This window comes from Wallemia ichthyophaga, assembly GCF_000400465.1.
Source record: "Wallemia ichthyophaga EXF-994 unplaced genomic scaffold scaffold2, whole genome shotgun sequence".
NCBI classification, from domain to species: Eukaryota; Fungi; Basidiomycota; class Wallemiomycetes; order Wallemiales; family Wallemiaceae; genus Wallemia; species Wallemia ichthyophaga.
Window position 1 is genome coordinate 24,133 of NW_008806275.1, and position 22,713 is coordinate 46,845.

The 22,713-nt window shown below is 48.1% G+C and overlaps 10 protein-coding genes across 10 annotated transcripts; 5 read left to right on the top strand and 5 right to left on the bottom strand.

Annotated features, from left to right (window-relative positions):
* Positions 1-102: 102 nt before the first annotated feature.
* J056_001974 (uncharacterized protein) lies at positions 103-6,366 on the top strand (the record flags this gene model as incomplete). The annotated part of the gene is made up of 9 exons (XM_009267838.1): positions 103-166; positions 235-727; positions 774-1,422; positions 1,477-4,519; positions 4,566-4,929; positions 4,975-5,248; positions 5,294-5,687; positions 5,737-6,143; positions 6,190-6,366. 9 exons carry the CDS (start codon positions 103-105, stop codon positions 6,364-6,366), a joined length of 5,865 nt encoding a protein of 1,954 aa, XP_009266113.1.
* Positions 6,367-6,505: 139 nt separating this feature from the next.
* On the bottom strand, positions 6,506-7,457 carry J056_001975 (E3 SUMO-protein ligase nse2; the record flags this gene model as incomplete). The annotated part of the gene is made up of 6 exons (XM_009267839.1): positions 6,506-6,647; positions 6,695-6,800; positions 6,849-6,903; positions 6,952-7,074; positions 7,120-7,236; positions 7,281-7,457. The coding sequence occupies 6 exons, from the start codon at positions 7,455-7,457 to the stop codon at positions 6,506-6,508; spliced, it is 720 nt and encodes a 239-aa protein (XP_009266114.1).
* A 45-nt stretch (positions 7,458-7,502) lies between these two features.
* On the top strand, positions 7,503-8,082 carry J056_001976 (30S ribosomal protein S12; the record flags this gene model as incomplete). The annotated part of the gene is made up of 3 exons (XM_009267840.1): positions 7,503-7,897; positions 7,941-8,014; positions 8,060-8,082. 3 exons carry the CDS (start codon positions 7,503-7,505, stop codon positions 8,080-8,082), a joined length of 492 nt encoding a protein of 163 aa, XP_009266115.1.
* Positions 8,083-8,192: 110 nt separating this feature from the next.
* Positions 8,193-9,030, top strand: J056_001977 (uncharacterized protein; the record flags this gene model as incomplete). The annotated part of the gene is made up of 2 exons (XM_009267841.1): positions 8,193-8,672; positions 8,719-9,030. 2 exons carry the CDS (start codon positions 8,193-8,195, stop codon positions 9,028-9,030), a joined length of 792 nt encoding a protein of 263 aa, XP_009266116.1.
* A 563-nt stretch (positions 9,031-9,593) lies between these two features.
* On the bottom strand, positions 9,594-12,995 carry J056_001978 (Poly(A) RNA polymerase protein cid1; the record flags this gene model as incomplete). The annotated part of the gene is made up of 2 exons (XM_009267842.1): positions 9,594-11,953; positions 12,002-12,995. 2 exons carry the CDS (start codon positions 12,993-12,995, stop codon positions 9,594-9,596), a joined length of 3,354 nt encoding a protein of 1,117 aa, XP_009266117.1.
* Positions 12,996-13,083: 88 nt separating this feature from the next.
* J056_001979 (Protein transport protein sft2) lies at positions 13,084-13,809 on the top strand (the record flags this gene model as incomplete). The annotated part of the gene is made up of 3 exons (XM_009267843.1): positions 13,084-13,096; positions 13,144-13,477; positions 13,539-13,809. 3 exons carry the CDS (start codon positions 13,084-13,086, stop codon positions 13,807-13,809), a joined length of 618 nt encoding a protein of 205 aa, XP_009266118.1.
* A 164-nt stretch (positions 13,810-13,973) lies between these two features.
* J056_001980 (uncharacterized protein) lies at positions 13,974-14,890 on the bottom strand (the record flags this gene model as incomplete). Its single annotated transcript, XM_009267844.1, has 3 exons — positions 13,974-14,012; positions 14,056-14,711; positions 14,770-14,890. The coding sequence occupies 3 exons, from the start codon at positions 14,888-14,890 to the stop codon at positions 13,974-13,976; spliced, it is 816 nt and encodes a 271-aa protein (XP_009266119.1).
* A 275-nt stretch (positions 14,891-15,165) lies between these two features.
* On the bottom strand, positions 15,166-16,644 carry J056_001981 (uncharacterized protein; the record flags this gene model as incomplete). The annotated part of the gene is made up of 2 exons (XM_009267845.1): positions 15,166-15,868; positions 15,914-16,644. 2 exons carry the CDS (start codon positions 16,642-16,644, stop codon positions 15,166-15,168), a joined length of 1,434 nt encoding a protein of 477 aa, XP_009266120.1.
* Positions 16,645-16,805: 161 nt separating this feature from the next.
* J056_001982 (uncharacterized protein) lies at positions 16,806-17,934 on the bottom strand (the record flags this gene model as incomplete). Its single annotated transcript, XM_009267846.1, has 3 exons — positions 16,806-16,898; positions 16,950-17,036; positions 17,092-17,934. 3 exons carry the CDS (start codon positions 17,932-17,934, stop codon positions 16,806-16,808), a joined length of 1,023 nt encoding a protein of 340 aa, XP_009266121.1.
* Positions 17,935-18,621: 687 nt separating this feature from the next.
* J056_001983 (uncharacterized protein) lies at positions 18,622-20,233 on the top strand (the record flags this gene model as incomplete). Its single annotated transcript, XM_009267847.1, has 3 exons — positions 18,622-18,846; positions 19,007-19,056; positions 19,111-20,233. 3 exons carry the CDS (start codon positions 18,622-18,624, stop codon positions 20,231-20,233), a joined length of 1,398 nt encoding a protein of 465 aa, XP_009266122.1.
* Positions 20,234-22,713: the final 2,480 nt, after the last annotated feature.

Below are 22,713 nucleotides of genomic sequence, written 5' to 3' on the forward strand. Positions count from 1 at the left end.
ATCAGATAAGGGCAAAATAACGTCTACAATTTACTCAATTATTTACGAATCATCTGAAGTCGTCGCATCTCTTTGTTTTAACTTCGTATATTTATTCTCACGATGATTGCCGTGGATGTTGTAGTTCACAACGTACTGAATGAGTTGTCGATGGACGGCAACTGGGGTACGTCACTTTCCCTATCTGCGCCTTTTCCCAGGTGCCGGTGTTCGAATCTCTGACTTGCTACATAGGCTCTGACATTCGTACACTAAAAAAGTATATCAAAGCCCAATTAAATCCCTCACTAGATATTGAAAAAGGACCTTTGCTTGAGTTTTTTTGGAAGATGCTTGCTCAACAATCGTCGTTTCAGGTTGGCTTGGCTACGCAGCAACTAAAGCTGGCTTTGAGGGGAAAAGCACCACCTCGTCCTTCAAAAGGTGCAGAGCAAACAGCATTATTTGAAGTACTCAACCAGCAATGTTCAGAATCCTCCCTTGGTATTCTCCTTGAAACCTACGGAGATAATCTTCGTGTTCGAACTGATGATGATATGAATTGGTTTGCAATTACTGGTCTAAACCACAGACCACCAAAGCTGAGCCCTATGGTCGTCACCGTTCTCACTTTCATATCTAGAAGTAAAGAAAATGGTATCACTTTTATCGAAATGACCAAAATGACGGGATTTGATAGTAAGTCCATTTTCTATTGTGTCAAGATACTTCTAGAGATGGACCTTGTGTGAGTATTTATTTTCTCGAGTAATCGCTTCTGATTACTGTGGTAGCGTTAAAATGCACACAATCTACCAAGGAGCTACTACAAATGTCGCTATTCACCGCAAGTTTTTGGCAAATTCACGACACTACCAAGCTCAAGCTCAAACTGAATCCACTTCACAAACAAAAGATGACTCTGACCGAGAAATGGATGTCTGTGATGAAGAGGGAGAGCAAATTCGGGGCTCAGATGGATTACCTCAATTTTCTCCGTTAAATGAGGCTCACTTAAACAATGCTCCTTTGCTCAGAAGTCGCATTTTGAAGCTGATCAGAAACTGTCCCAATCGAATCATCCACCACAAATTCATCTTCGTCAAAATTGGGTTTCCAGCGGGTAATAAATTCATTCGAAGAGTTGTCGGTCGTCATTTGGGCAGGATGATTGATGAAGGATACCTCGAGCGCTGCTCTATCAAGGCCTCTACTCGATCAATGCGCCTTAATTGCTTGCGAATCCCTGATGAAGATGAGACTTTTAGTCATCCTCAAAATATCATGAATGAAGATCTGAGTGGAATGAGTCCTGGAGACGATGAAGAAGACGATGACGACGACGACAGCACTGACACCTTTGGAATCACACTTGCTATTACAATCGAGAAGCAAGTTATGAACATCGTTCACGAATCAGGTATATCTGGAATAACTATGACTGTAAGCTTTCTTCTTCGCTTTATTTTATTCTGAGTATAAACTGACAACTGAAAGGCAATCAAAAACACTCTCCCAATGATAAATAGGAGAACGCTTGAATCAATTTTGCTGCGTCATGAGACAGACCACGATCCTGGTAATTTGAGTGACCTTGCTTTGAAGTCAATCACTGAGTCTTGTGGGCGTGAGCGCAGACAGGTATATTTTTCACGGAGCAACTTCGTCCAGCGTGCAGAAAGAGAGGGCTTGGATGTTGGAGATGACCTTGTTTCAGAGGACGCTGGCTTGCTGAGTAGTTTGGCAACTGACAGTGGATGTGCATCGCGTCAAGATTACCAAGCGCTCATTGCTAAATTGATCGGAGCAACTGGAAAGAAGAAAAATAATAGACAAGGTCTCATTTTTGGTGCAACGCCTGATCAAAGTCCTGCTCCTAAAAAGCTTGGCAGACCCCGCAAGACAGATCCACCTGCTGATACAGGGACGGTGAAAAAGCGCGGTAGACCTCGCAAAACAGAAATTACTGCAAGCTTCGCAAATGCAACTCCTAGGAGCATTTCCGGGCAGCCAGAAGAGACAGAAACTCCTTCAAAGGCATCGAAGAAACGTACTCATAAGGATGAAGTTGCTGAATCATTACCTCAAAAGAAAAAAGGAAGACCTTCTAAAAAGATGATAGCTGAAGCGGAAGCAGCATCAGCGATGAATAAAGAGCAGTCATCAGCGAAGGAAGCTTCCACACAGAAGTCAGCACCAGACCAATTCAATGAAAGTGCTCAGAATGGAACCAATAGCACTGAAATCGAAATCAATTCTGATACTGACCAAGTTTCTAGTACGAACATCAAGCCAGATGCAAGATCTTTAGAGGAAACCCACAAGAAAACAAGCCCACCTGATGAGAAAGGATCTTCAGATGAGAACAATAAAAGGATTAGTGACACGCCTTCAAAGCGAAAGCTTAGATCGAGAGGAAGTATAAAAATACCTTCTTCCGCTCCTATCATCATAGATGAAGATTCTGAAAGGGAATCGTCGAAGCGTAAAAAGATAGGAAGTCCGGAGCTAGACAGTGACGAGTCAGCCGCCTATCAACCTGAACATAATGAAGACGAAAATGATCAGAAAGATGAAAGTTATGAAACAGAAAAACATCAACTTGGGGCGCATGAGGATGTTGATAATGTTGGTGGTGTAGAAGGAACAAATGAGATTAACATTACTCGCAATGTCGCTGAGAGTGGCCAACCAAACATCTCCGTGAACGACGCGGAACAAATCAACGAACTCGACACCAAAGAAAACCCCCATGAATTCGACACAGGCAATGCGGAACCAGAACTAGGACCTACCACGCCTGCAGCTGTGGCGTCAGCACCTAGAGTCAGGAAGACCAAACATGCTATTAAGAAGATGCGATCTGAACGCACAGACCTCTCACATCACCGCAGGCTTCAAGATTTGTTTGGTGCAATTAAAGGCAATGGAGGTATAGTTGAAGCATCACGTGAATCCTACGACGTATATCAGAAATACGTGCATGGTCCAAAATATCAGACGGCACCACTAATTGACAAAGCTGCTATGAATAAGACGCTCAATGTCTTATTCCAGGAAGGAAAACTCAAACAGACAATTGTTTCAAGTCGGACTTACGGTCAAGGTGCAATCCAGAAAAAGCTAATTTACTTATCTGACCTCGATCCACAATCACACGTTTTCCGAGACAAGAAAGCACAAATAGGAAAGGATATGATGCAGATGTATCAGCCCAGAAGTGCTAAGAAGGAAATTGTTTCCGATAATATAGGCTACATATCTCTCAAAAATAAACGTGGCAACTTAAAACTGCCTGAAGATTGTCACGATCCATCTCAGCGCGAAGAGGTTAGAAAAACTATATTGTCAGATGTCAAGGCAGTAGCAAGACTTCATGGTTACATAAGTGGAAAGTTTACGAAAGCTCACAAGCTCTATCTCCTTTTAACAAGTGAGATGCAGCACAAGAACGAGCTGACTCATTGCATCAGCGAAGAGGAGCCTATAATTTCGCTTAATTATTTCCGGACCGATATTCCTCTTGAGCAACACATGCAGCTATTCCCGTGGACCAAAGTAGATGCAATGGCACTGGAGTATAAATATGATAATTCAAAGAGTAAGCTCCGCGTCAAGGATCTGCCACATCATTTGCAGAAAATGGTTGGTGAGGCTTTTTCAAAAAGGTATCACTTTGTCATAGATTGCATTCGCATTTTGTGGCACTTGAACCTGGTTGAGCTTATGGAAGAAGTCGATGAAATTACCACAGAGAAGACACCCCATGCCAACAATTTGAAAGGTGTAAAAGAACTCAGGGTCCCTCAAAAGCTGGAATTCTTCAAATTAAGAAAGAATGGTCTTTTCTTGTCATTCGAAGACAAACCGGTGCTTCGGGATGGTATGACGCTCAACACTGCAGAAGACGTCAACAAATACTTTGAAAGATTGAAGACGCTTGCTTTGAACAGCCAAGATGCTTCTAAGACTACCAAAACAAACGAGAACCAAACGCAAGATATTTCAAACTTTTTATCCTTTGCTGCAATGATGCAAAGACGTTCTGCTTGGCAAGAAACTGGACTGCTTTCGGTGTTGCAAAGGCGATACCTTACACACCTACTCGACGAAAAGCATGATGAATTAGCGACAGCAACTCAAGAGATATTTGACGAGATTGCTTATACCTGTGCAGCGCCCACAGAATTGGTTAAAGATTACATTGCAGAAGAATCCTCAAAGAGAGAAAAGCTTGAATCTAAGAAGATCATCGACACAAAGAAAAAGTGTTCAAAGAGTTCGAAAAAACTTAGAAAGTCTAATAAGTACAGCAAGTCTGTTGACGCTAAAGTTCAAAGGGCACGCTCCCGGCACATGGATCAAGAGGAAGAGAATGAGGATAAAGTGGTCGCCGAGCAGGTACGACAGCTTAAAATGAGAACAGAGAAAAAGAGAAAGCCGAAGCCGAAAAGACAAAACGAGTACAGGTTTGACCCTCCTCTTGAGCAACCGCCTGGGAAGGCCATTGACGATATCATTGAAGACCATAAAAGACTCTGTGAGCGTGGTCGTTCATTTTTAGACCTATACTGACTTTTCGAAAGTTCCTGAGGGATATAGCGCTCGACAGACGAGACACTATGACTATTGGAATGCTGACACTGAAGAGCTTCTTCGTGACACTATCGCTGTCATTAAGTCTCACACGAAAAAGTACAAAAATCCTACATTGACTGCAGCAATACGAGTATTCCCTAGATTCAAGACTGGTCAGCTACGAAATCATGAGAAGGTCATTCTGGAAGATCGTCAAGAACAGATTTATGTCGAGCGTTTGGCACAAGAATATGAAAATCTTTGCAAGGATTTTATCAAAGATACAAAGATGGACAAAGCGTCGAGTATCGACAACATTGACCTCGTTGAACATCTAAACCTCATTAGAACTCATATCGACAAAAGAGCCCTGTAAGTCTCTATGGGAGGGCTTCAATTTTTCTGACATACTCTCAGGTGGATCAATACTACATCGACGAGTAATGCTACGGAAGTCTTGAGTGTACCTGATAGCCTTGAAGGTTTCTTTGATCAATTTGATGTCACTGAAGAACCCACTCAATCATACAGCAGTCTACAAGCAATTTTGTTTGACCCTGCTCAAACAGAGGTCGCAAGAGAACGTGCATATTCCAAGATGAATGCTACCGACCAACTTGAAGTTGACACTGGAAAGGCTGTGAACACAGTTGAGGAGCTGAACGTAAAACTCGCAGAAGTTGCAATAAAGGTGGGGTTTGTCCTAAATTTTTTTGCCTTACTCAAATAGGTTTAGATGTCAACGCATGATAGAGAAGTCGGTCATTCAGAAAGATCGCAGAAGCTTCTTGAGAACTTCTCAGAAGACACATTCTTCACTGCGCTTGAAAACATTAAGGCCGAAAATATTCTTTGCATACCAGTCAAGCAAGACGGTCCAACACCGCTATATGCATTTACTGATAGTTATAAGCATGATAGTCATGGACCGTGGCAAGCAGCGTTTATGCAAAGCTTGTTTGATTCGACTGTTGCTGTTCAGGAGGGCAAATTTTCAATCTGGCCTGTTGTTGTGCAGGAGCCTCTTCAGGCAGCACTCTTGAACTGCATATCATCCCATAAACTCGAGTGCAGCATTAACATTGATAACTTTAGTGCTAGATTCGATTCTCTCGGTAGTCGTGCTGTTCGTAAGTCTATTTAGATCCATCTGTGGCTGCTTTGCTAATGTGCACCCAGAGGACGATGATTACGAAAACATTATTTCTATCACCTCTAAGGGCAATAAAGCAATTCAATTACCGCCCTTGCCAAACCACATCTATACACACCCAATGGAGGTAGATGAGTGTAGGCAAATACCAATCCTCGAGCATTGTGGTCCAGTCGGTCTGTCTAAAGATCAAGTACCAAACAATATGGAGATTGATGCAATACTTGGATCAGCTTCCGCCATCGTTGCAGGATATGACACTGATAGGTTAGTAAAATCCAAGTTCGGTGAAAACTGGTGTGTCAAAATCAATGATAAATATGTCTATCCTCGTCAATGGGTTAAGCTGGAAGGAAACGCTGTCGAAAGTACGTGGAGAAGTGTGCTCTTTGCTCTGATCAGTACTCTGATGATCTACCCCGGTATTTCTTTGGTAAGTGGATTGAATGTATTTGGAAAGAGCTCTTACATGTGTGTAGACTCAACTCAGAAAATGCTTCAGCAAAGCGTACGACAGACTTGAGGTTGTTGATGCAATTCAAGCATTGCTGAGGGAAGGACTTGTTCATGGGAGAATGCACAATGCAGAAGGAGCACCAAAGTTACAAAGTTTGGCAGATGAAAGTGAAATGTGCTATTATCAAAGCTTTATATAATTAATTGTACAACATCAATACATATGTAGTTATCTTTATCATTCGTCGATTTGATGATAATGTTGTGTTTCAGATTCTTTGTTTGCAATTTGTTTGACCCTTTGATGTTAATTAGCTTTGAAAGAATGGACTTGAGATGTTACCTTTTCGCTAATCTTTGATCTTCCCTCAGATCGATCATTGATATGTTCACGCTACAGCCACTGTATGGACATATCTTTGCCTGACCAAGAAGATATTCTTTAATTGCATTGAAAGAATAAGAATGCTTGCATTTGTCACTGATTTTTTGGTTAGCTGAACTTTGCACCATGGAAGGGAAACTGACGAAGTGTACGGGTTTTCAAACAAGCAAAGAGTGATCGGATCATTGAAGTTCTGGCGTATACTTCCAATTTCAACGTCAGAGTCATCATCATCTTCATCATCACTCTCTGAAATTATGATTAGCACGAGGAGAGCACGAATTGACCCAAACAAACCTTTTGGAATGAGTTTTCGAATGCTTGGTACAACCTCTTCCGGCTTAGAAACAGCCTACTCAATGTTAATGAATTGACGCGTTGTGACGCGTTTGTGACGTACCCAAATGGAATTGTAGTAACTCGAAAACTTATCACTATCGCCGTACTTTTGACGTGATGTTTTGTTATTATAACTATGCATAAGATTGCTCAGTTTCTGTCTGTAAAGAGTCTCTGGTTTAACCTTTGACATGTTAGCACGTTTTGCTAATAACCACGAGACACTCACAATTTCAGCTTCCTGCTCAATATCATCGATAAAGTCGCTCGCGATGGATTGCTTTAGTTGAGTGCGATTTTCCAAGTCAACTAAAGACCTCATGTTGCTATCCGCTGTCCCTTCGAGCTGGCGTCTGTTCAGCTATTTTGCAATCAGACATAGTGACTAACTCTATCCCAGTCGCCATTTGGTTCGTACTGCTTGCAGTACTGTATTTGGGTTACGAGATCGATGACATTGTCGCATGCAGCATCAGTGGGAAGTCTTTTCCAAAGTGAGTTCAGGCTCTTGATTGAGCTTCTATCATTACGTCCTATATTGGTGTCCTCGTCATAGTCGACGCTCATCGTTGTCAGAAACTTCTCTTTAAACTCAACTTCCATCACAGGAAGATGTCACTTGCAAATTCATTCTTGAGGTCTTTCGCTTCATTGAATCTACGTACTCAAGTACACGCTCATCCTTCAGTCCTTACTCGGCGGTCGATCTCATCCACTGCCACCAACTTTGCTACCTTGAACCAAATCATGAGAGGAGCTCGTAAATCATTCCCCAAGGTTTCAAAAGCACCAGCATTAGAAAAAAACCCTCAAAAGAAAGGAGTCTGTACCAAAGTTTACACTACTAAGCCCAAGAAACCAAATTCAGCTATCCGTAAAGTAGCACGTGTAAAGCTTTCGAATGGAAGGGTAGTACGTGCGTACATACCTGGTGAAGGACACAATCTGCAGGAGCATAGTGTGGTTTTGTTGCGCGGTGGCCGTACGCAAGATCTTCCCGGTGTTCGGTAAGCCAAATATAATCTCAATGATAAACTGACACTCTATCAGATACAAGATTATTAGAGGCGCTTTGGACTTCAGCGGTGTCGTCGGTCGTGCTAATGCTAGATCCAAGTATGGTTGTACGTATATATGTAACACTAGATATTTCACTAATAGCACAACAGCTAAAAAACCAAAAGAAATTTAATTTCTTAAAACGAATAGATTTAGCAATTTTATTTCTTTGTGTACATTGTGAGAATAGGGGTCAATTGACACTAGACCCTCCATCAGCAACCATCACAAAGGTAATCCAAAATGAATAAGGAGACGTTGATAGCTAATGCAATATCGTCGAAGATTCACAAATTCAATATTTCGTGGATAGTTTATACATGCTACATAGAAGATCTGTTCTTTCGAGGCGTCCTGAATCAAAGACTATTATTGCGAAACTTTGTTGAGACTTTCAGGAAGTTCAGTGCTGAATACGACTCTGAATACAAAAGTGGACAACTGTCGCCATTTGTCGTTAATATCGTTCAAAATTTGATGTTCAGAATCAATAAGACTAGTAAAGTCATACAATTAGAAAGTCTTACCAACTATTCTGGTAGGGAGCCAGTTGCCGCAGGCGTATCCACATCTAATCCTCTCAATGAAACTCAATATACAACTCGAAACATAAAATTCGAGGCGTGTCATCAGTATTTTACAGATAACATTGCTTATCCGTATCCTTCGGACAAATCAGAAAGAGAATATCTTGCAGCTAAAGATGGTGCTAGCTTGAAACAAGTATGTAGGCCGGTGACTCTTTTTTTTACATTCTAAAGAATTGCAGGTAGACCAATGGTTCACAAATCATCGCAAGCGTTCTGGATGGAACCATATTTGCAACATCGCCGAGAGCAAAGAGACGGCATCAAAGCTCGTCAAGTTAGTTTTATCAGGCCCCGACCAAACTATGTTGCCAAATTCTGTGACATCGATTGTTGCTACATATATCCAACGTGGGACGAATAACCCAAGGAATATACCAAGCGAAGGACTTAAGAACGCAATTGATCAATTAAGTAATCGCTACCCATTTTTGTCAAAGAAGCGTAAAAGGGACGAAGGAAGTTCTAACTACTTGAGTACCTTCTTCCAATAATAGGGAAAAGAACATCAGAATGGTGAATATGTGTAATGATCTATGTCTAGCGTAAGGTATTTGTCCCGAGCTTTTGTGTATACGTTTTTAATTTATGTTATTGTTTAGTGAATAAAGGGGAAAGAGATACAACAAAAAGAAGAAAAAGGAAATTGCGAGAGCAGAGGCGGGTGGGGTGGAGAGGGCTGCGAGGCTGTGGGCGGTTTGTTAGAGCGAAAGCAGGGAGCGAGAGGAGACGTACGACGGGGTAGCTGATGGAGATGAGATGAGGGAGAGATAAATGCAGTATATTTGATTTTCTATTAGATGTAATGTGATGAAGTCATGTGTTCATGTGTTATTTGATTTGCTAATTGATTTGATTTGATTTGATGAAATATTTCGTGAGAGCGTATATATTGTGCTGTGATTAGAAGAAGCAGATGAATTAGATGTAGGAGAAGAAGGAAAGTGATGAATCCATGGTGATCTTGTTTTTGTGTGTTGCGCTCATTGTGCTCGCTGTATTCCTGTGCTCGCAATACTCGCAATGCAACCAAGAAAAGGGGCCACACATCCACTACCTACTTACTCGACTGCGACGAGTGTTTTCTCTGATGCTGAGGCTTTTCCTTGCCTACCTTTTTCTTGGAGCCCGACTTGCCCTTGCTGGTGTCGCTACCGACGCTTGCCGATCTGCGTTTTTCGTGGTTAGCTGGTGTGTTTAGGATGTGTGGCGTTTTCGGTAAGCTTGCGATTTCGCCAAGGGAAGAAGGTTGCCAAGAGTATTTCTTCCTAGCAGGGAGGAGGGTATGAGAGGGAGAGGGAGAGGGAGAGTGAGTGTGAGCACCGCTACTGCCACTGCCACTACCACTCGCGACGCTCCCTAGTGCTGGAAAACCATCATCTAGCGCAAACCCACCCAAATTAGGTTTGAAAGGCGGGTCATCTCTATCGACGCCACCCGCGTTGCCCATGCTAACTTTGTCGAGGAGTGGGAGAGGGGTTGGGAGGGACGACGAGGCGTTGGGAATGATGCGCGAGTAAGTACGTCCGCCGCTGATCGCCTTCTCATATTTGTCGTGCCTATACCTATCCATTTCGCCCTCTCTGTTCCACGTGCCTGTGCCACTGCTCCTGCTTGTGCTGGCGACGCGCGGCGTCTTGGCAAGTACGCGCGGTGTTGATGGCACTGAGCGCGAGCGGGTGGGCAGAGAGCGCGTGTGAGCAGGGGGAGAGGGGGAGTGGGAGTGTGTGGGGGAGAGTAGGCGCGAGTGTGTTTCTGTTTCTTGCATGCCTTGCGTATCGACCTGCGCTAATCCATCTCCATTCTCATCCCCTTCTCCCTTTCTGCCTTCCCGTGTCGCTGAATCGCCTTCTACACTCTCACTCTCACTCTTGTGTCGTGCCACGGCCTGTTTCTGAAGGCGCAGCCACCGTCGGGCGGACATACGCGGCGGGGGTACGCGCACATCAGCTGCGAGGGTGAGAGCAGAAGTGGTGAGAGTCTCAGGTTTAAGCGAGGGGGTCTGACCGAATGTGTACGTGTAGCGAGGATGCGATGACGAGAGTGAGGAAGTGAGAGGGGTGAAGCCTAACCCAAGACCTAGAGTAGCGCCGTCGTCTTCATCGCCTTCGCCCACCTCAATCCCACTACCTTCCTTCGGCGCGTGGGCGGGTGCACTGAGCGTCGACGTCGTCGACAGTGGCGGCGAGTTAGTCGGGGTGTTTGCTTCTGACGGCTGCGTAAATGTCGACGGCGTGATTTTGATTTGCTGGCCGGCGCCGTTGGTGACGAAAGTCGGTATGCGCATCTGGGCGGGGGTAGGAGTGTGTGTGGTTGTATGAGCGTTTGTGTGGATGTGACTGTGTGTACCACTCCAGCTCCCGCTCCCCCCTTCCATCTGCTTTTGTATGAGCTGGGCTGGCGACGCGTTGACGCTATTCGCGGTCGTTGCTGCCGCAGCGACCGCCTCAGCGCTGCTCGATGCCCGCGAGTGCAAGGCAGCGTTAGCGAGGCGGGGTGAATGGCGCAAGGGGGCGGGAATGGGAATGGGTGGGTGAGATTGAGCGTGCGTGAAAGGTTGAGTATGTGAGTGTGGGTGTGGGTGTGTCCAACCCATCTCCAATTCGCCGTGCTCCGCATGCTCGCAAGCATCGCCAGTTGCACTCCCACTCACGCTCGCATCGGCATATGGCCCTACAACACTTGGGATGGTCGCCTTTAGGTGGTGCTTAGGGGCGTACTTGCGCTCGTGCACACGCGCCAACCACGCCGGACCCACGTTAGCACCCGAACTAGCGCGTCGTGGTATACTGCTGCTCATATCCGCCCGCGTACTCTCATCCGACACGAGATTCTCCGCTTCCCAGAACGCACTACCCAGAGGCTTCGTGTGCGATTGCGGATGCTGGTACATAAGGTGTTCTTCGTGGGCGTTGCGGACGCGTTCGCTCTGTGCGGCGTTCAGCGCAAGTGAGAGTGCGTGTGCATGTGACGGGGATGAGGAGTGTCTGCGGGGTTGTGCTTGTGTGTGTATATTTTGGTGGGTGTTTTGCAGTGTGCTTCCATTTGCTCCAGGTGGTGATGATGAAGATAAGGATAACGCAGACACACCGAATCCCGTCATTCCTGTCATCTGCTCACTTGGTTTGCGCGTGGGGAGGATAGACGATTGTGTTTGCGTCGGTGAGTAGCCGGTATGCACGCCTTGAACGCTTGGTAAAGTAGTTACACCCGGCGGCGGCTGCAGAGTTGGTCCTAGCGACGGGTTGATGAGTGGGCGTGGTGTGCGCACACCACTGGTGAAAGGTGCAGGCACGAGAGCGTCGTCGCGCTCCTCGCATAGATCTACCAACACTTGCGACGGCAGAGTGTCCACTTTGCCGACAGTCTGAAGCATTCTCGAAGCGCGCATGAACTCGCCGCGAATAGTGTAAAGGCCTGTGGTGGGAGATCAGAAGACGCAAGTACCGCTATACTCAACCTCACCGTCAGCAGTCACCGTGCGAGCGACGTTGTACGAGGTATCAAAGGGGTCTTCTATCGAGAGGCGATTTCTGTCTCGGGCAAACTCGCTGGCGCCATCAACCTCTAAATCCTGGACCCAGCCTTTAGCGTCCTTGGAGAGGATGCCGCCCTGGGTTCTAATGGAGATGACGTCGTGGGTATAGTTGAAATCCTTGGCGTAGAAGCGGAAGAACTCCCAAAGCAACTCGCCGACCGACTGGGTGTTGGCAGAAGACCACTCCTGGCGAAGGAGAGCGACGTCGTCGAAAAAGTAGATGTTCCTACCGTCGTAGCTAGCGGACTCGGGAGAGACGGGTCTGATGGGGGGGATGCGCTGTAAATTGGGGAGGACGGGAGGCTGCTTGACGTGAGTGAGGAAGAAAATGACAAGGAGAGTGAACCCGTAGCTGGAGAGTGTGCCTCTATACGCGCTATTAATTTTGCGCCTCTTTGACCAGACTTTAATGAAGAGAACGAGAGTGCGGAGGCGTGGAGGGTCGACAGAAGCGTAGCCGAGGAGAAGGCGGGTGTTCTCCAAGGCCAGCTGGCCGCCAAAGCCGATATCACAGGCAATGCCATATGGGAGAGAAGGCGTGGGGGAGAGGGTGAGCTTGATGATGGGGATGCGTGCTTTTGGGAGAGGCTTGACAAGGAAGTTGGTCTCGTGCCTGATGAGGTCGCCGACGATAGTAGTTAGCTCGGCAGAGGACAGTGGCTCGCTGGCTGGGTCGAGAATACACTGCAAATCCATGTCGGAGTTCCTGAGTGCAAAACCATTGGCCATAGACCCAAAGGCGGTGAGGCGGGCACCAGGGCTGACTCGCACGATAATCCTCTCTAAGAGGAGCCTTGTTTGTTCTTTTATCGCATACTCTTCTGCCGTGGGGAGGAGTGGGAGGATAAAGCTGAAAAGACAGCCAGTGAGATCCTGCGACAGCGCTGAGCGCATGGCACTTGAACCCCAGTTATTTGTCATTTTTTGGGCGTCGTCGGCGTGTTTTAAGAGATGGAAGAGATGGTCGACGAGGAGATGGACGTGAACAACCAAGAGTGAAATAGCGTTAATGTCGGCAGAGTGTGGGTGTTGGTGGATCCAGCCGTGTTATTGGCTGATTATTCTATAGCGTTTTTCAGCCAGTCGATGGGATCGTTTAGGTGGTTGGGGCAGTCGCAGGGACAAGAGCAGTCACAAACAGAGGCACAGCCACAGACACAACCCCCGCAATCGCTCTACGCCACTCTCTCAAGTTCCATCTCAGACTACATTCCCCTCAACTCGCAGCACAACTCAAACGAGCAAGAAGCGTATTTTGCACTCAACCGCTGGGAGCGCTTCTTGGGCTTTGTTATCTGCCTCATTGGCAGCGCTGCCTGCTTTCTCCTCTCCTTTTTCCTCTTTCTCCCTATACTCCCGATACGGCCCCACAAGTTTGCGCTAGCGTTTAGCATGGGCAGTGTGTTGGTGATGGCTGCGTGGGTTGCTTTGGTTCTACAAACACTTTCTCTAACTTGCGCTCAGTTTCGCTCTCCTCGTTGGGCCGCTCAACCACCTAAAACACCTCCTCAGCAGGGAGCGTATCGTGTTCTCTGTCTCATACCTCTCCTCACTCTCGCTCACCATATATTTTGCACTCATCGCCAAATCCTATATCGGCGTCCTCGTCGCTGGTCTCATCCAACTCGCGGCTCTCCTCACTTATATCTTCCAATACTTCCCGGGCGGTTTGACGACCCTCAAATTCGGCGGAAGAATGGCTTTCAGGGGTGCAAGCAATATCCTCCCTATCTAATCAGCATTTCTGTATAGTACATGTTACGTGTTTGGCGTTTTGATTGAGTGTCTGGCGTGATTTGCGTAGTTTACATGTAAAAGGGGTGATTGGCGCGATATGCGCAAATAGCGCGAAATATAGCATGTTTAGCATTTTTCATCCTTTTTTTTCACTCTCAACCATCACATCTGCTCCCTCTTAGCCTTGAGTCTATCTGGATCCTGGAATATGTCAGCTAGCACACTCACCACACTATCCACCCACAAATCCCAGCGCATAATCCTTCAACTGCTCATCATTACCCCGCTTATACGGATGAAGATCGTTGAATGACGTGCGCGCGTGTACCGATGAATTTCCGTGGCTGGTATCTGCTGTCGATTGGCTGACGTGGCTATGGCTTGTGTTTGGGGAGAGTGTGCCGATACTGCTGTCTGTATCGTAGTGTTGTTGGTGGTGGTGGTGGTGGTTATCCTGATCATCCTGATCCTCCTCTTCCAGCTTCTGCTCGCCAACATCCTCCAACTGCTTATCCATAAACTTATCCTTATCCTTAATCTTGTTTTTATTCTTATCTCCATTCTTACCCTTCTCTACATCTCTATTCTCACCACGTCTAAATAGTCTGACTAGCCTTTTCCCAGCATCAACAGCGACATCCCCGAGATCGACTACGTTCTTCTCCTGTGATTGCTCCATCTCCTTCCACTCCTGCGCCGTAAACGTTTTTACGAGGCTACCATCTGAATTTCTGTGTATATTACTAGCATTTCCACTGTTACCGCCGCCATTAAAAAAGCTAGAGCGCGCTGCAACACCGAGAGTGATAGAATTGCGCCGTGGCATCGACGCCGGCCGCTGTGGAAGTGGGGCGAACGACACGCCATCAGCCGACATTTTACGCGGGGCTGTGGCTGTAGCTAGGGCATACAGGGTGAGTCATCTGCTTCTACATCGCAGCCAAACACCCTCACTCACACTCACCCCCCTCCTTGGAATTTCGCAGTATCGATGGTGTCTTGGGCGCGCCCAGCTCACGCGCTTCTGGTGGCGGTTCTAATTTATTGGCGAATTCATCCTGCGCTGACAAATCGCTCATTGATCATGGATGTAGCGGAGTAAGTCGAGTGGAGTGCGCGTTTTATTTCGTGTGTAATCTCGTGCGTGCTTATATCCATATCCATCATCTTATTAGTATTTATCTCTCTTCAATTACCTTTCTCCTCATTGGTCACTCCCCCTCGGCCTGCATGTGGGGTCCCGGATCTAACGCGGCTCACACGGCCATCACTCTAGCACCTCACACAAACTAAAAATTAAAAATCAAATATCTATAAAGTCATTAACTCGTCGCTGCATTCTCTCGCAAGGTTTTTACGACGATGCAAAGAGATATCGCGACGCGTGCATGCTCACAATAGCTCTGTAATGCAAAAAGATAGCAGCAGCGACGGCGATATGCCAAGCATTATGGCTCGCGAAAGCGAAATCGAAGCGGCCGGGTGCGAGGCACTCAGGTATCTGGAGGGCGTAAACGACGAGCCCTACGACGTAAAAGAGGAGGGACGGTATAAGGGGTGCGAGGAAGGAAAGGGTGTTAGCGAGACTATGATAGTGAACCATAGCCAGTATAGGCGCTGCACCGCAAATGGCCATATACACGAAGAACCCAATCCTATACCCGCGGCTCTCCTTCCTGTTGAACGACTCGGTGAAAGGGAGGTAGCTGCCTGCTATGGCATTGGAGATGATGAAGGTGAGGAGTGTGTTGCGTGTCACGTCGTCACAGTATAGCCCGTAGTACGTCACGCCCGTCACACTCGCTGTGATGAGCGAACTGATACCGACGTAGTCAACACATGCGTAGTGTTCGAAGATGCGCTTATCTGCACACCCAGCGTGGATGTGCCACAGACTGGAGAACACCAAGCACTTTAGCGCGGCGAGGAGAAAACCCATCATCACCAAATTGTCAGACCACGTGCTGTCGTGTGCCACCCACGCAGGATGAGGCGCAGCGATGTGATAGGCGAAAAGCAGAGCCACTCCAACAGCAGCCCACAGGTGCGTCTGTACGCTGCAGCGGTGTTAGAGGTGAGTGTTTAAAGAGCGCTTCACCTACTTAACCGTCTCGTTGTGCCATGTAAATGCAGATCGGAATAACTCGCTCTTGTTGTTGTGTATCGGTATGAATCGGTATCCAGTGAGTATATGTTCGTTGTTCTTCCACGCATCGGGCAGCTCACTGAACTGGATAAGACGTGCACCATTCTGCGCGCGCGCTAAGGCCCACTCGATAGCTGTGCGTGCCGAGTCGAAGCCGTGCTCGACCATCTGCGCTTTAGTATGTACCTCAGCCTCGACGAGCCGACGGATCTCGTCCCACTTCTCCAGCACCACCGCGGCTTGTTCCGCAGTAAAGGTGGATGTAGAAGCAGACGCAGAAGCGGATGCCGCTATCACCGATTTCAGTCGCTCGCTCACTGCCTCCATCTGCACCTGCAGATGCACCGAGGGGAGCTGACGGTGAAGTTTCTCTGTATCCATACTGCGCAATTCGCTTATCATTCGCAGAAGCTCGCGCCCCATCTCGAGAGAACGCTTCGACGTCGCGTTGGTGTCGATCAACTGCCTCACTCTGTCCTCCATTTCGTAGAAACCCCGCTGGAGTCGCTCGCCGGCACTCCACACCGCCTCCACCGTCCCATGCAGGTCGAGATAGTCGAGTGCGCTGCTCGTCGTTGGTAAATGCGAGGCTATTTCCGTCGGCAGAAAACTTAGACTGGGATTACTCGAATGCGACGATTGCCAACTTTGTGAATTGCGCCGTTTGCTGTCTGCATCTTGATTCATTTCAATCCAGTGCGAGTTTTCGCTCGACTACCAATATTGATAAGATTCGATTAAAGTTGTCATCTCGGCGGGCGTGGTATAAAAATCGGTGAAAATTATTAATTTATAACAAAGTTTATGTGTGCTGAAAATTATATTAGATTACAAATGCTGCGTGATTCCTATGATAGCTTCTTGGTAAGCTCTGGGACGACTTGGAAAAGATCTCCAACGAGGCCAACATCAGCGATCTGGAATATTGGTGCTTCTGGGTCCTTTGGTTGTGTTGTGAGTGGTTGAGTACATGCATAACACTACTGACTCACCTTATTCACTGCCACAATCAGCTTCGAGTCTTTCATTCCAGCCAGATGCTGGATGGCGCCTGAAATACCAATAGCCATGTAAAGTTCCTGTTTGAGTGGCCGTAACAGTCAGCAGCAACACACAAACCACTTTTTCACTCACCGGCGCGACAATCTTACCCGTCTGGCCTACTTGTAGCGAGTTATCAGCATAGCCACTATCGACAGCGGCTCTCGAAGCGCCGATAGCAGCGCCTAGGGAGTCAGCGAGTGGTTCAATAATGGAACCAAAGTTCTCTGCCGACTTGAGTGCTCTACCACCCGACACGACTCTGGCCGCGCTGCCCAAATCAGGGCGAGCAGTAAGAGTCATTTCCTCCGAAACGTGTGGAGCGTGGTCTTTCACTTGCACTGGGGCTACCTCCTCCACAACCACCTGGTCACTGCTAGATGAGTCTGCGCCATCGAAAGCTGTAGCTCTGACCGAGACGACTTTCCTGCTTTCACCACTCTTCACGGTGCTGATGGCATTACCTGCGTAAATGCCCCTCGTAAACACCTCTCCGCCGTCTTCGAGAGAGAGTATATCAGCAATGATGGATGTATCGAGTAGGGCAGCTGCGCGCGGGAGAACGTTCTTCCCGACAGCTGTGTGCGCGGCGAACAGGTGAGTGAGTGAGTCGTCTTTCTCCATGAGCGTCTTGAGTAGTGGTGCGAGTGTGCTGGGTGGATGGTGGTCGTATTGCTCGCTGTGTGCCACTAACAGTCTGCTAAGAGGGAGTCTTCGGGCGGAGTCAATGGCACTCGAAATGCTCTCGGACCCGGCTATCACTCCAACCACCTTGCCATTCACCTTCTGAGCGGCCGTCAGCGCCGACAGCGTACCAGCATTCAGCTTCCCGTCGCGGTGCTCCAAGTAGAGAAGCGCATCGCGTGTGGGTGGAGTGGTGCTGAGTGGGCGTGCTGTGCGTGGTGCTCTTGTCGCTGCTCTTGCCAATCTAAACATCGCCGTCGAGTTGCAAGAGACGCAGCGGGATAAGTTGATGGGAATTATCTGTGATTCTCGTGAGTGGATTAGGCGCTGTAATTATTCTATATCCCATTAGCCACGTGCCATCTGAGCAAATTTCAAATCTCGGATCAAATCAAATCAAATTGAAGATAAAAGCGTCGGTCAACGTAATAGGGTGTTGTAGAATGTCATGGCCATATCATTGGTAGTACTTGCCATATCCATACACCGGCAGATGCTGTCAATTCACTTACCTCCACATGACTCGGTCAAGTGTATCTGACAGCTGCGGTTGGTGCTTAAGCGGGGCTAAATTCATAGCGGCAATCTCGGAGGTTTTTACAGTGGTTCTCACTGATCAATACCATTCATGTTCCCTCCGCTGCCGAAGGATGCATGCGTCATTTATCCACCATACGTCATACGTCCTCAACTTTCAACGTTGTCAGAGAAGTGTATGCCAAAGCTAGCACAAGGCACACGCGGCACATGTCGCACACGGAACCTTACGACGTGAGACAGTCTCAGCTGAATTCGAAATTGAATTTTAATTTGACTCAGAATTCGTTCACTGGCACGAAGTTAAATATGCACTGGCCCTCGACTGCGTGCCTTAATTGAAGCCTATATTAAGATGAGCTTGGCTAGCTCTCTTTTTACACCACAATCACAACCGAAAGTATGTCCAATTCGCACAACACAGTACAGGATCTCGCGGTGCACGCACCTAATGGTGGACCACCAATCACTATCGAGCAGCTGCGCAAAGATCAAGACAATAATACCAGAGACAAATATCCGAGACGTTTGATCGTCTGCTGCGACGGAACCTGGCAGGATGGTTTGGCTACCAAGGCTGAGGAGGAGTACACCAATATCCTCAGACTTACGAGAGCCATTAGGCAGGTGAGTTGCGGGTGGTCGAGGCGATGTCTTGGTGTTGTGTGTTTTGTGCCATGACGCACGGCGCACTATGCACTATGCATATGCATATGCACTCATCAACACGCTCAAATTCACCCCACCCAGGAAACAAAGGACGCAAAACCTGACACACCATCCACAGGAAGACAGAAGACACTTTCCGCCAACCCCGCAAATCTGCCACTATGTTAGGTGAGTTAGCCGCGTTACTGCCGCCATTGCTCAGCTGACGTCTTGCTTTTACAGTGGTGTCGGCACTGGCTGGTCACTCTCTGAACAGCTTATTGGCGGTGCCACAGGCAATACTCTCGGTATTAAAATCAGAGATGCGTACGCGTTCCTGTCGCAAAACTACTGCGACGGTGATGAAATATTTCTCTTTGGATTCAGCAGAGGTGCATTCACGGCAAGGACACTCGGCGCGCTGATCAACGACATTGGTATTCTCAACAACAAGGAGATGGAGCATTTCTTCGAAATCTTCAAAGCCTATCACGACCGCAACGACAGTGGGAACCCAAAGAAGGCGGAGAAGGCGCGCAATTACCTCGAGCCATGGCTGTTGCGCAACCCTGCCAACAACCGCCACAAGGGGAGGCAATTTATTATCAAGTGTATTGGTGTGTTCGACACAGTCGGTGCACTCGGTGTGCCCTCGCTGAGCTCCTCCTTCTTCCCCAAGATGAAAAGCGAGGAGAACTACATGGGCTTCCCTGACACGGTGCTTGGTGACAAGGTTGAGCATTGCTACCATGCACTCAGCCTGCACGAGAATCGCCCCAACTTTGTCGACACGAGGCTCGAGGTGAAAAAGGAGAACCTAGCCAAGGGGCAGCACTGCAAGCAGGTGTGGTTCACAGGGTGCCACTCGGACATCGGTGGTAGTTACAGAGAACACGAGCTGAGTGACCTCACGCTTATTTGGATGTGCGCATCCATTGAACACCTCCTCTTGCTCGACATAGAGTATCTCAGAAGCATCCCTAATCCGATGGAGGGCTGGGGCAAGCAGCAGCCGCACGACAGCCGCACGGGTATCTTCACTTTAGGCATGCCTATCAAGAGAAAACCAGTACTCGAATTGAGCACCACAGAGAGATTGCACCCAAGTGTCCTCGAAAACGATTGCAAACTCGCTAAACCAATTCAGGAGAAGATCGACAAAGAGCCGCAACTTATCGCATCGCTCCTCCCACTCGAGGAGCAGTTCAGAGCCGAATGGAAGCAGACTCATGACGCGGAGGACCGCAAGAAAGGGAGCAAGTACCACACAAGCAAGGATAAGAAGAACTTTGACGACGAGGAGAATGAGTCGACAATGAAGAAGTATTGGGATATGATACCTAAGCCGTGGAACATCTTCTCTTAATGAGTATAATGGGAAATGAGAAATTAGAAAAACAAATAAATAAATAAACAGCTAATGCGCTATCATATGTTAAACCAGCCAAATAATACATTGTAATACCATATACACGTCTTCTCCACACAACCAATGACACTCGCAGAGTTACTGCCAGAGAGAAGCAGAGTGACGGTGGTAAAGGATGAGCCAGGATGCTCGGGGCTGTTTGTGCTGCTGGATGAGCTCAAGCGGGCGCAGGCAGTGCAGCGGCCGGTGAGTATCGTATCAACGGAGCATACCAAGGAGCATTGGCAGGCTTGTGCGAAGAAGTTGGTGGGAAGGTGTATTTAGAGAGCGTGGATTATTCTAACCATAAAATCACGCTTCAGGGATCGCCGCTGAGTGCAGCCGTCGGATTCATCGACGGATTCAGCCAGCTTGCAGACGCGGGCGAAAGCGCACTAGAAGCGTTGCTGGCGCAGACGGAACAATCCATACGCAATCACAGCCACAGTCACAGTCACAGTACACCGCCACTGCTGCTTATCGACGATCTAGCGTGTTTGAAGTGGCTCGGTATCGCTGACAGCGCGGTGGAAGGCTTCGTCAAGGGGCTGCTCAAGGTGGCTGAGGAGGTGGGTGTTTGTTGGGTAGTGGCTCAAGCGTGTTGCTCACGCGTACACCGATACAGCTCGACGTGGATATAGTTGCGATAGTCCACTCTCCACACACAGCAACGCTTCTCGAAGCACGCGCTACGCTCATCATAGTCACAAAACCTCTGTCTACAGGCGCAAGCGCAGAAGTTACTGGTCAAGTGGGTAGACAGGGCTCCGATCGCTAGTAATCAGCCTCACACACATGCAGATAAACGCTTATCGCGGCCCGCTGTGGGACTCTCTCGCTGCTAATGGCGGATGGAACGGCTGGGAGAGGCAGCTTCACTTGACTGACTCGAGCATACATGTTTTTGCAAAAGGTCTCGGACGCAGTGTGATTTGAAGTGTTTGTACAAATATATTTTATTTCCGTCTATCGTTCCGCGCCCGTTCTTTGGTTCAACGACAATTGCAGCGCGATAAAGAAATCATTCACGCACTGAGCGATTGGATGGTCAGGAAACACGTCAGCACTTCCACACTCAACAAATCTCAAAGCGACACGGCTTTTCATTATCGCAGGCGCCGTAGCAGCACCTCCATCAACAAATTACGCACTCTATCCACTCTGCGAGCCATGGAGAGATGGGACGATCGCAGCGGCAACTGGGCGATGGGCGGTACAGACACGGGCGGCCGTTCCTCGTCTTCGGATAGCAGCCAGTCTTATGGTAGCCACAGTTCTGACGGCCGAGCAGCCGGCAGTGTAGCAACTCGCCCGCAAAAGAGCAGGAGATTGAACGAACACCCACCTACCACCAACAGCGTGCAGCATGCAGAGACGGTGTTGCTATCTGTGGCGATAACAATTGCTGGCTACAAGCTTATTTCGGAGTTTGGTGAGCATGGCGTTGTCCTCCCAGCAGCTGTCGTTGTAGCAGCTCTACTTTTGCTGTTGTTGCTCAATACGCGTCGGTGCGGACACGTCTACGGCACAGCTGCCAACGAGTACAGAGAGACGGCTGATCCGGGTCTTGCCGTGGCTCTCCTCCTCCTCCCCCTCATGGCGCTCAGCGCGCTTTACGCATCACTCTCGAGCAAGCGCGATGGACACACGGCAGCGTGGGCATCTGCGTATAGCTTCGTCGCTGATCCGCAGGATGACCTCATCGTGTCGAGACGCTCCCTTGTCGGTCTCTCCCTCGCTATGTCTTGCACTGCTGCCGCGCATATTATCTGCACGAACCTGCAAATCACTCAGAGTGGTAGCGGTGGCAGGCGGTTCCTCACTTTCACCCTCTTTAGCACGCTCGTTGGTGTGGTTATTACGTTTGCTGTTGATACAGTCAGGTCGACGTCACACTCACACGGTGCCTTCTTCGCCGATCTTGACAGCCTCGAGTGCTTTTCGGCTACCGTGTTCTTCCAGTTCACGCTGCTCGTTATCTTGCGTCTCGGTAAAAAAGGGTTTACTATAGGCGAGCTCGTCGTGAGCAGCGGGCTGGGCACGGGGCTATTTGTCGAGGTGCTTAATCTTACTAGATGGAAGGTGGGTTTGTAGCTTTTGGTGCACTCGCTCCTTCTCACGCCTTCTCAGATCGGCATTTTGCCCATACTCAAGACTTACAGACTACCTACACCTCTCGTCGTTCTACAGCTTGCTCTCATTCCGGGCTCCTTTCTTATCGGCTTCCTTCTCTCACCGCTGCTCGTGCTGAGTCGGAATATATCGCAGAAACCGCTGCATAGACTGCGCTGGCCCGAGCAGAAAGAAATGCACAGACGCATCCTCGCTTTCTCCTTCTACATCCTCTGTGCTGTGCTGGAGGTAAGTCTGGTAGGAATGTGGCTAGTGTGGGTGCTCAATTGGAAGAACCCATTCGAGCTAGTGAAGGAGATAATGTG